Source organism: Echeneis naucrates, chromosome 9, assembly GCF_900963305.1.
Source record: "Echeneis naucrates chromosome 9, fEcheNa1.1, whole genome shotgun sequence".
NCBI classification, from domain to species: domain Eukaryota; kingdom Metazoa; phylum Chordata; class Actinopteri; order Carangiformes; family Echeneidae; genus Echeneis; species Echeneis naucrates.
In genome coordinates, this window is record NC_042519.1 from 14,931,303 (window position 1) to 14,944,055 (window position 12,753).

At 43.1% G+C, this 12,753-nt stretch overlaps 1 protein-coding gene across 1 annotated transcript; it reads right to left on the bottom strand.

Annotated features, from left to right (window-relative positions):
* Positions 1-1,845: 1,845 nt before the first annotated feature.
* htr1aa (5-hydroxytryptamine (serotonin) receptor 1A a) lies at positions 1,846-3,129 on the bottom strand. The gene has a single exon (XM_029511090.1). The coding sequence runs from the start codon at positions 3,127-3,129 to the stop codon at positions 1,846-1,848; it is 1,284 nt and encodes a 427-aa protein (XP_029366950.1).
* Positions 3,130-12,753: the final 9,624 nt, after the last annotated feature.

The window sequence follows — 12,753 nt, forward strand, 5'->3', positions numbered from 1 at the left end:
TTGAAGGTCTTTACATTTATGATTAATATAACGATGGTAATGATAGTATTTTGGTAATTTATGGTATTAATCAGTGAACGGAGTGGTATGTGTGTTTTTATTGATTAATTGTTTTAATGTCTTTCATCCCCATCACAGCTGAGAAAAAGACATGGCTGACAGCTCGGGGGAAAAAAAACTCACCTCGACTCACAGACCTGATCAGCTCATGAATATCTTCTTGGTAATGACATTGATTTAATATTATTTTGCTGCTCATTAACTGTTTAAGGGTCATTTGCAGATGTGCACAGTAGGAGTTTCTATTGTTGACCAATTTAACTAAAACTGCTGTGTATTCTGTTAGAAATCCTAATTAATGGTGTAGTTATTGCTCACGGATGTTTCTGTATCTGCAGCGCTGTTGCTATGACAAGTTCACTGCTATACGTCCTTTCTGCTGTCTGACTCAACATCACTGGAAAGTTTTTGCGTGCCACAGGTGTCCACTCCCAACCGTCCCACTGTCTCATCACACCTCATGCTTCTGTTCCTGTTTTGAAACCTCCTGCCTGCCAACCACTCAAATCAAGCCATGATTCCTTGGGGTTTATGTGTTTCCATGACAACGAGCCAAGAGCCACCCATCTCATGAGGCATGCAGGCCTCGCTAGGCCTTCTTCCTGAAAGATTTTCGTCCTTCTGCTTTTAAGGTCTGGTAGTCTTTATCTTTTTATCTCATGTAAATGGATCTGTATGATTAATGAGAGTAGTTGAGGTCTCCTGCAACTCTTTGTATTATGTTGCCCTATTTTCATGTGCATTGTGTGCACATAAAAATATTTTCTTGATTTACATAACGTAACAAGCCCAAACACTAAATGCACAGTAAGTCTGTGTGTAAATTATGCCATGCAATAATCGAATACAAGGGACCCTATAAAGCAATGTTTAATGTTTTTTTCCCCACCTCTGGAACAATCTTTGTTTCACAGGCTTCTTGTTCCTTTTATCTTTCACTCTCATGCACACAGGCAATCTAGGAGACGTAGATAGAGATAAGGGATGTTTTGGGCCTGTAGTAAGCAAAGAGAGAGGAGAGGCTGCAAACACATTAACATAAATGTAATATCAGCATTCATGCCTACATTTTGGAAAAAAAAAAAAGCCCATCGCTTCCACTCTGAGATGGATTTGATGGATAGACAGTGTTTGATATAAAACCATGCACTGAGAACCTGATCATCCCCTCCCATTTTCATCAGCAGAGTGATAAATTGCAGGCTGCTTGGTTTGCAAAAACAACTCAGTAAAAGATTAATTTCTCATGAAATATATGATGGAACTTGATGAGACGGCTCCCAAGTGACCGTGTGACTTTTCATAGTCGCCCTTTAATCACCTCTTGGTTCATTAGTTTCTCTGAACAAGAACAGACTCATATTTCTTTAGGGACAGACTTTGATTGCTTTTATTGTTTCAGTAGCTACTGAAGCTCATGATGTATAAGGACCAAACCCCGCGTGTCTCAGGATAAGATGCATGGAATCGGCACATGACAGGTCTTGCATGGCAATACAACAATGGCTGCCGTCGCATATAGGCTATATACTGTAGCTACAACACTGAATAAACATGAGCTTTAACATTTAGAGCGAAAGTTCCTGTCTGCTCTCACCAGCGGCCAGTGATCCTGGATTTTCTTTTTACACCGTCCTCAAACACACCGAAAAGAGACTGTCCCTGAATGAAAGTCTGTGTATTACTTTTTTTTTTTTGTCGTTTTTTTTTTTCTTTGCAGTTCTATACAGACCGTTTATGTACTCCACCTCTCAGGAAATAAATGCTGTGGTCCCTGCTTGGTGGTTACGGTCTGTGGAATTTGCATTTGATAATCTTCTTGAAAGCACTTTGGAAGTCTTTGTTGAAGTAGGCATATATGATGGGGTTGAGGAGAGAGTTGGAGTAGCCCAGCCAGTTTATGACAGCGGCCAGCCAGTCGGGCATGCAGCAGCTCTCCGCGCAGAAAGGCAGCACTAGTGCGACGATGAAGAAGGGCAGCCAGCAGAAAATGAAAGTTCCCATGATTATCCCCAGCGTTTTCACCGTTTTGCGCTCTCTGGCCAGCGCGATCTTTCTCTTCGCCCCCGAGTTCTTCTCGTTCATGCTCTCGTAGCCTTGCGAGGACTGGGGGGTGTTGGGCAGAGGAAGGTGCGTCTTTGAGTTACTGATAACTTCTATTATCTCCAGAGACTCGCCCTCCTCTCCGTGCCTCACTGCGCCGTTTACGCACGGAGAGCTGGGTTTGGACTCGTCGGTGCGCTTCCAGCTTTTACCCGCCACCTCCCCGTTGGTCTTCTTGTGGAAGATGACCGGAGACACAGTCGCGCACTTATTATCTGTAACTTTTTTGATCTCGGTCTTCTTGACCGTCTTTCGAATCCGAAATCGGGCAGCCCTGAATATTCGCCCGTATAGGACCAGCATGAGGATGAGGGGGATGTAAAAAGCTCCGAATGTGGAGTAGATGGTGTAGCCCGGGTCCTGGCTGATGATGCAGGCGTCGGGGTTCGCCCTGTCTTCGGCGCTTCTCCAGCCTAACATAGGCGGAATAGAGATGGAGAAACCAACAAGCCAAGTCACGCTAATCAAGAGCGCAGCTCGCCTCGGCGTCCGTTTGTTTACATAGTCAATTGGGTCAGTTATGGCCCAGTACCTGTCCAAGGCGATTGCGCACAGATGCAGGATGGATGAGGTGCAGCACAGTACATCCAGAGAGATGAATAAATCGCAGATCTCTTGTCCCAGTGTCCACTTGTTCAGAACCTGGTAGAGGGCCGCCATCGGAAGCACCAGCACGGACACCATGAGGTCTGTCACAGCCAGGGATCCGATCAGATAGTTGGCCACGTTCTGGAGAGATCTCTCCAGGGCGATGGCTGCTACGACGCACGCATTGCCAAATATGGAGCAGAGGATGAGGCATCCCAGGAGCAGAGAGGTGATAATCTGATAACTCAGCTCCAGATTAGGCAGAGATTTAGACCCGGTGCCATTCTCACCCCCGTCCCAGTCGGTGACCACGTCCACCCCGTGAGGGTAGCCCCCGGTCGCGTTGCTGTCGTTGCTGCTTGTTGTTATAATATCCATCATGAGACCACACAGACCTCAGAGCTCAACTTTTTTCCCAGAGCCGTGAGGGGGGGTGGGGGGAGGGGACACGCTACTGGACGATCAAACAGGACGCAGTCAGCCCCTCAAACTGCTGCTGCTGCAGGACGTTTTAGCGGGGTCCATCGGAGTTACCGAGTTCGCACCGTGGCTCTTTGGACGCATGACGCAGGCGTGTATGTGAGTGTGCGTGTGTGTGTGTGTGTGTGTGTGTGTGTGTCTGAGAGGGGGGTGGTGGTGGGGGGGTTGTTGTAGCTCGTGAGTGTTGACAGCCGGGTGCGCTCACTGGTACTGAGAATCATCTGAGCTTGGTGACGCCGTGAATTCATTTATACCGGCAGCTTTGGGTACGTCAGACAGCGAGGAGGTCGCCCTGGAGTTGTGAGATCCTGCGCTGCTGGTTGCTCCGTTTTTCACTGCAGACAGCCGGTGAAGGTGCACAGTTCTCCTTCCTTTCTCCATCTCTCCCGCTTTACTCCATGGACTCACTGAGCATAGCACTTTATGGATTACTTTTTACATCTTAAATGTGTAGTTTCAGCCAAGACTAATTAATGACACCAATAGGAAAGAAAACGGGAGGTGGTTATATTAACAAGGAAAATGGTCCTGACTGATCGATCTTCTCTACAAATGAACTTTTCGTTCTCTTCAGAATAATTAACCATTTGAAAGGTGCGTTTCACGTCGGCTAAGCGAGCTGAGGAACAAGTGTAGACTGATAGACAGGATGGTTTAGAGCGGATCTCTTTGTTCGGACGTAAAAAGGAATTTCAGAGCGTTCAGAGCACCAAGAGCCAAAGTTAATTTCAGCACCAGGGACAGTTCACCAGCAGTGCAGAGAGGAAGGCTGCTGCCATCTGCTGCTCACAGAAGGAACTGCAGCCAATCAGAGCCCAGGCTGGAGGAAGGAACATGGTGGTAGAGAGAGGAAGCAGTGTGTGTGTGTGTGTGTGTGAGAGAGAGAGATTTAGAAGGGGTGGATGGGGCAGGTGGGTATAAGCTGGGGGCATTATTTCTTCATCTTTATATGAGACAACCAATATTGTCAGCTGCGTGTTAGAAAACAGTAACTGAGTTAAGACAAACCTTTGGAAGCAAGTAAGATCATGACAGACCTGGTTGTATGCAAAACAATAGAACGAAAAGAGGAGATTAGGTCACAGTTAAATGTTTCAAATAAAACAGAAAGATGAATATTTAAATGATGAGTGGAACAAGCAGTATGAAATAAACAGCTGAATTTGACAGACCTGTAAACTCAAAAAGCTGGGGATCTAAATTTGCCAAAATTTAAAAGCTTGTGTGTAACATTTTTCATTAATGTTCACAAAAAAATTTTTACAGAAAAAAATAACTTTTGAACAAAGAAGTTGCTCCCGCTTGTCAGAACTACAACCATGAATAGTCCATTTCAGTAAAGGTTGCTGTCCATGGGGCTGGATGAACCGGATGCTCCTGGACAAAATGTAATGTGATGTAAGACCACAATATTTTTGGAATACCATGTGAGAAAGGGAGCCCTCAGGACAGAGGTAGAAAATACAGTAATAAAGTCTGACTGAATCGATTTTTGCATCATAGTAGTTCAAATTCCTTAACAAAACAAAAAATTACTGGAAATTGATCTGGAGCCTTGGCGGTTCCTGGGCAGAGGACACATTTTGTCTTGTTGGTCATCCAGCCTTAGCTGGGTCTGGTGCATAACATGGACCAGCAACAAACTACAAATCACAGACTATACCTAAAAATGTTTTATTGTCTAATTTTCAAGCTACAGCTACATTATGTTTGTGTAAATCGGGCTATAAATTCACAATCTATTAAAGACCAAGACCTGCAGAGTAAAACATGAAGTACCCATTCCTGTAATTCTACTCTGAAATTGTTCAAATATCAGAAATTAAATATTAGTCTTGCTATGTTGATGCCATTTAACACTTGAGGCCAGAATCAAAGCAAAAAAATTTAAATGAACATATTTATATAATCTTAATGTGAACAAAAGAATAATACATTTCACATCTTTTTTTTTTTTATATATACTTTTTCCCATTTTGTCTTATAAAAAATCTACTTCTGTTCACCCAGAGATTACCTAGTTTCAGGTGCAAGTACACTGAGGCACCACTAGAAACAAAAATAAAGGAGTCTGAAAAATGATCTGTGACAACTGCACACACACAACAACACTAACCACACCTACTGACTTTGCTCTGCTTATAACCAGAGAGTGAAAAAAGCTGACACTATGGTAGTGGACATGAGGGGAAAGGGAGGCTCTGGCTTTTTCACCTTATTTTTGTGTGTTCAGTGGTTGCATGGTGATGTGTTTTCTATAGGTCACTCAGGACAATAGTGAGTCCATGAACAGTGCACCTATTGTAATGGGGCTCACCAGAGGGACTTTGTCTTTGTCAACAGTGTGGAATGTCCCAGGGGGCTAACAGGGGCAGGAATGGCCAGCCCAGAGGGCTACGCTGCTCACCTCCTCTGTCCTGGAACAGTCCCTAATGCTTCGGAACAAACAAACAAAAAAAGAGCCCATCACAATAGGTCCAGACAGTGCGAAGTGGGAAGCTGAAAGAAGACTGCAGGAAGGATGACAGGGGCAAGACTGGGCTCGCTGTGTGAAGTTACTTCAGAAACGTTGTGCTTGTGATTGAGGGGGTTAAAAAACATCACCATGAGCTGCCATGTGGGGACCTCCGGTGTAAATGTCTCAAGCAGAGTTGGAGCTCATGGAACTGGGGATGCCAGTGAAGAGAACAGCAACAGTGAGACTTACACCCCATGTCTCAAGGCAGTGAAACCTAGACCGAGGAGTGCATATCCAGCCGGAGAAGGAAGGTCAAGCCATGTAGAACATCTGGTGAGACCTGCACTGCCAGGGAGGAAAGCCCACAAAAAGACCTGCAGTGAGGTAAACAGAGGAAGATGGAGAGAGGAAAATGAAGAAAGGGGCTGTGAAAAACCAAATATTGACCTTGTAGGAGGCATGGAAAGAGGAAAACAAAGGAAGAGAAAGACAGTAGTAACTGAAACACACAGACATGGAGATGGAGTTCAGGGAAGAGGAAGCAGTGAGAGCTTTTCCAGCAGTAATTCTGATGTCCAGCTAAATGGTGCTTTGGACATTGGAGAAGAATCAAACAACTCGAGAGGACACACGTGTTCCAGGCCTGGCGGTATTGGCTGCTCCCACATCAACACCACCAGCTTAAATGCCCTGTCTCCTCGGCCTGCAGTGAGATGCACGTCTTCCTCGCTCCCTCAGTCTGCCATCCAGTCTAGATCCACACCTCTTTCATCCAGGACAGCTTCAGGAGACCAGCACCACTCTCCATTTAACTCGTCCAGAGAGCTGGATCCATTCTGGATGGAGGTGAGAACTGGGCCAACAACTAGACATTCATCACAAAGCCATCATGCTGCAGCATGCATACCATCTCTGAACAGCTCAGAGTTAGGAGAAGAGGAGGACGATAAGGAAGAAGAAGAGGAAGACGTGGAAGATGACTCGGAAGAAGGCAGCGGTGTGATGGAGGTGATGAGTCAAACCATGAACCCAGCGGTGGTGCTGCCTTATGTTCCTTTCGAGGAGAGGAGGATGAGTAAAAGAGAGAAGAACAGGATTAAGTGTCTGAGGAGGAGGCAGAGGAGACGAGAGAGGTGGAGACAAAGTCAACTGCAGGAGAGCAGACAGGTGAACAGAGCCCTCTTTGTGACAGCTGGTACAGATGTTAGACCTAATATTAGACCCAAACTAACATTCATTCAGACAAAATGTCCCTCCCCAGTTCCATACCTATTTTATAATAGATGTGGAACTATACTTTTTTTCTGAAGGACATGACCAAATCAATGTACTATCATCAGTTCCCATTAGCAGCATGTTGATGGTAAGTAAATTAACAAAAAGATTCAAAGTATTTTGTTGATATCATCGCAAGGAAATGAATAGACAAAGTTTCACAGGTCAGGTCACTGATCCACTTAAAGGTGTATTTCCATTTAAAGATCAAAGGTAAAAATGGAAAGGAGAAAAGTTAAAAAAAAGAAAGGCTGCGTGTTTACAATAGATAGAAAAACAGAAATCTCATCAGAATAATGCTGCAGCGCACTATTTTCACTGTATTTTATTTCTGACACATTATGTGTCAGTGTGTGGCCACATGCGTATGCGTCTGTGTTCATTTCATCTGCATGCTGACTCTCGACAGCCCTATCAGCACCCAGCTCATCTCAATAGCCATTGTCTGTGTGGTTTAAAGTGGGGTTACATCTGAATTAGTTGCATGATGACGCTTGGGCAGAGAGCCCTTAAAAAACAAGCAGACAAAAGAGCAGATTTTGTTTTGATTGGCTGCTGCAGATCTGCAGTCACGTTGGTGGATTGAAATTATTCTGACTGCTGTTTTAGAGGGAGACTGAACGGAGTTGATATAAATATATACATTTTCTATTTTTCCCCTTGATTATTTAGTTTTGGTTAAGATATTCCTTGTCTTTATCTCATCTGACACATTTTAACGTTTAACCACAATGGAGATACACAATACACAACCATCTGGCTCTATTGGATATGATTGTGTCTGTTATTACTATTATTGTGATGTGGAATATTACTGTGGGAGAGAGCAGATGCCACCATGAGGACAACAACTGAATCGTTTTAAACACTTCCTTAACTTACCCCACAATTATCACAGATTTAAGTGCAAAAGCTGAATGCAGCAAACTCAAGTTTCTTATTTTCAATGTTATATCATCATCTGCAATGATAGTTTGACTTTTATTTAAAAATATACCACATATAATCAAATTTAAACCTCAATAATGAACAAAGAATAGAATATTGCTGTTCATGGGATGAAATGCAATTGAAATCCTTGGAATGTAATGCACTGAGAGTTATGGGCTCTAACTTTTGGCCCACCACAGCATCAGTCATCAGCTTCTCATCATAGTCTGGTTTGTTTATTATTCATCCGAACAAGATTTGACATTTTACTTAAATCATCAAACTGCTGATATTCATATATCTGAACTTTGGATAAAATGAGACCAGTGGCTCCCATGTGATGTGCTCGGTCCTCATGCTTCAATATGCTAAAGGTTCAGCTCCATATTTCATGAACAAACAGTGGTATTGATCTCTGTCTCCCCTTACTCTCAGATAAAAAGGGAATCGGTGCATTTTTCAAATGCCTGAAAACATTGGTTTATTGGGGGAAAATTGAAAAAGCTTGCTTGGCCATTCATCATTAACAAGGCTTATTGAATATGTGCTGCGTTTTATCAGTTCACTTTCACTGTTTCATTCATTCCCCATTTGGGAGCAGCTCAGTACAACCACAACATTTCTGCTGCTAGCCACCAATTCAGTCCATAGCACTGCTATTGGTAGATCAATATGCTCTTCGCATTCAACTTCTCATACTATTTCCACCTTCATCTCTCTTCTCGTTCAGATTTTTCACGTGTATTTCAATTTATTTCAACAAGTGGCTTTTAGGCTTTTTGCTTAGAGTACAATGCTCTGTGGTACATACAACATACGGCCAAAAGGCCAAAGGTCAGAGCAGGTGTTTTTGTCTACTTTTACACAGAGAGTGGTATCATCCCATATGAGGGAGAGGAGATTAATGTTGGATTACTCAGATTCAGTTTATCCGGTCGGGGTCGCCAACCATTCACGCTTCTGAAATGTGACACACTTTCACTGTCAATCTCACCGCAAAACTATGGCGTTATATTTGCGCCGCCATCAGTGAACACGCAGGGACACAACAACTGGCAGCCAGCACACACACAGCCTCTGTTCGCTCAGCACTTCCTGTGTGTTCAACTCTGTTAGCACAGGGTATCTAAATGAGCAGAACGGCAGCCAATCACAGGCTGGGAGAGCAGCAAGAGGCCTGACAGGCTGTTTATCATTCAATCATAGTAAGCAGGCCACATCCCTCAATCCTAACGTGTTAGTAGTTGCATAGTTGTTTAAACCGAGATAGGTCTAAATATACGCCATGTTCATGTCAACAAAATCTCACTCCAGCCAGGTACCCAAAGTTGGTGACCCTGTTATCCAGCTGCTCTAATATCAGCTGTAGTAGTGTTGTAGATGAAGCGAAATAGAGGTTTGCTCCATGTCTAATCAATAGTTTAAACATGATCCTCTTTGTGAAGAATGGGACAATATGTATTTATTTATTTATTGTTTATGGACATGTTTAACATGGCAACCATGACAAAGCTAGCATGTTAGTGTGCATGTTGTCACGAGCGAGCCCCGGCATTTTTAGCTCTGTGCTCTCTCCTCTGTGTTAATGACACACCTTGGGATGCAGGGCTGGTGTGACAAGGAAGTCCCTGGAGCTTCCCCTGGGTGAGGAAGTGGTAATTACTTTGGATCCTGCCGTGACTTTTCTCAAAATGGGAATCACAGGCTTCAGTCCCCAGGGGTCTACTCACTGAGGTCTGGGGGAAATTCGCAGGATTTGAGGGGTCCAGATACTGTTCACGAAACATCCTCTCATATCAGCTATTGTTGGGATTTGGATGCAGGTGCAGAGAGCTGAAATCAGACTGAGGGGGGGGCAGGTTGACTGCTGCTGAAAGGAATTTAAGCAGCAGGGGTGGCATGTCTTGCTTTGTCTGAAATAAAAAGATTTTAATTATATCAAAAAACATGAAGGACTGGTCAGCTGCAGCGGAAAAAAAAGAAAGTTCTCATCTTACAAAATTGTCTCTGCGTGATTCTTACTGTGCATTCAAACATATGATAGCTTTCCAAAAAATAAAATATCCTGAGACAAATAGAATTTTAATTAAAACTAAGTCTGGGGTCAAACGCTCTTCACTCTGCAAAGTAAGATGTGAGGAATTATATTTAGATGTATCACTCTGCTGAACTCACATCTGATGCACTCGAGTCCTCACACATATTATCATGCAAGACAGGTGGTTGTCAAAGGTGTTTACACTCATCAAATTGGGCATGTTCAAGAGTCCCATAAAAAATAGACATTTTCAGATATATTTATGACCATCTGCTACGATGACGCCCTGGAGAAATTAGAAATTCTCTGGATTGTTGTCTTTTATTTTGTCACTTGACACAAAGCAACATACTCACTTGGGCCCCAAGTAATCAGAATGCTGTTCCTTTACTTGCATTGTGTGCTGGAGTGATAAATAATAATATTTTGAGATTTAAAAAAAAAAAAAAAAAAAAAAAAAACTTCAGGTAAATCATTATAGCAGAACTATATATGCTCAGCTGTTTGAATATATACACATAAATATTCATCTTTGCGAGAAGGCAGACTGCACTGATGCATGAAGATATTTGTTTGCATTCAATCAAACAGGTGCTCTCAATGTATATTTAACAATCAACAATCCATTTGATCCTTTATTGTGTAACACTTATCTCTCCCTCCTCTGCACTAACTCCACAGAGTTCAACAGGGAACCCATCAAGCAGCAGCAGTGAGGATGATGAGGACATGAGCGCTGGGGACAGAGAAGGTTACATCTGCGCCGTGTGCTTGGATGTGTACTTCAGCCCTTATATGTGCCACCCATGCAATCACATCTTCTGTGAACCCTGCCTGAGGACACTGGCAAAGAACAGCCCCACCAACACCCCCTGCCCCCTCTGCAGAACAATCATCACACATGTCTTCTTCCAGAAGGGTGAGCTAATGGGCAAAAAGCGCTTGGCCATACCCGACACGAGAGGAAATAGCCACATCTTTACTTACGAATCCTGTCACTATCCAGAGGAAGACAGAATTACAATTCTTCTTTTAATTTTTAAATACCATCATCACTCATAAACGGCACAGATGTGTGTATATATTTGTGATCATGAAGACACAGTTATATGTGTGTTCCTATGTTTGTTGGTTGTTACCCAGATGACATCTAAGCTGCGGTGTTCAGAGGGCCCAGCTGCAGATGTCCCATTGGGAGTAGAGTAGACCTTTAGTTTAGCTCTGACCAGATGAGTCACCCAGAGAGTGAAAATCAGATACATTCTGAACACGTTTTTTTACCGCTTTCGAATGGAAGTAAGAAGAAATCTAACCCTGGAAAATATATAATAACAGCAGGTGAAAATTAAGCCTGTGTGGAACGCATCTACACAACAACATGGTCCACTGTAATAATGTGTGTTTGTCCAACATTCATATTTTTATTCTGACCTCATGATCCCTGCACACTGATTACATAGGACGTACTCTGATTTGGACAAAGCCATGAATAAGTAATGAAGAACTCTGATTCGCATTGGCCTACTTCTAGATGTGTGTAGGAGAAAGTGAGCACCGAGGACATTGCTAGGGCCATTAAAATGGTAGAGTGGCCATGGTTATGAGGACAGCAGACACACTAAGGACTCTTGTAAGTGATTAGGTGGCACGGATTGCAGATTAGATTCTTGTGTTGATTACCAAAGCCAAAGTCACACTGGAACAGAACAAGGAGAAAATGAGGGAGTCTGGTAGTGATGCTGTGCCATCTGCTCTTTTTTTTTTTTTAATACAGTGAATAAATCAGGGTTTATCTATCAAGGCTATCAAAAAGTGAAGGTGCTTTAATATTGATTTTGCCTCTTTCGCTCCCTTTCATACAGAGCTGAACCAATCGGCAAGAACATTCTTCCCAAAGGAATACCTTTCCCGGAAACAGAACTTTCAGAAAGCAAGTTGTGCAAAGTGGCCTCTCCCGAGCTGCAGAAAACTTTTCCGCATCTTTGGAGGCAAGTCTTTAATCCCCGCCCCCCCGCCCATGCAAGAACACTCTATGCAATCAGTTAATCAAATCTACCTTCCCTTGGTATTGGTGTCTTATCTACATTTAGAGATATTATTATTTTTATTATTATTATTGGTGTTGTTGTTATTGTAATTATACTATTAAGTGTCACATCATTCACTCAAGATAAATTGCATCCACCTGTTTCTTTTGACACATTTGACTTTATTTATTCATAAAACTCATTCTTAATAACAGTTTTTGGAACTTCCATCATGACCTGCATGTCTTTTCACTGAAATCTTTTACTGCCAACTTTCATACATTTTTGGCGCAGCGTCATTTTAATTTAAAGTCACCACATGAGATTCCCCATTTGTATCCTCCAAACCAGGCTTCCAGAGGCAGCCCGGTCCCATCGCTCAACGCCAGTTCCCCCACGGAGGAGGCTACCGTCTGGACGCCTTGGACTTTGAGGATGACTCTCGAGGCTGGCGCTTCGACATGGACATGATCATCATCTACATCTACTCAGTCAACTGGATCATCGGTTTCTTCATATTCTGCTTCCTTTGCTACCTCTTCTTCCCTTCATTTTGACAGCAAAGAGGAAATGGTAAAGACACTCAAGGATGAGGCTAAAGTAAGGCATTTTGGATAAAGCAGAGGCTGGGGAAGTAAATGTGGTTTAAATGAGAGGACAGTGAATGACCTCCAAGCAGGTGGGATGGTGTGGTGGCTGGAAAACAACAGTTTGCCAGCCTCTTGTCAGTCATTAATAAACGAATAAAATGGGAAAATGGTGCAGAAGGAGATGTTCTCTGTTCTCTATCTCCA

Excerpts from the sequence above, each read along its gene's own strand:
- htr1aa (XM_029511090.1), bottom strand. The coding sequence starts at position 3,129 with ATGGATATTATAACAACAAGCAGCAACGACAGCAACGCGACCGGGGGC.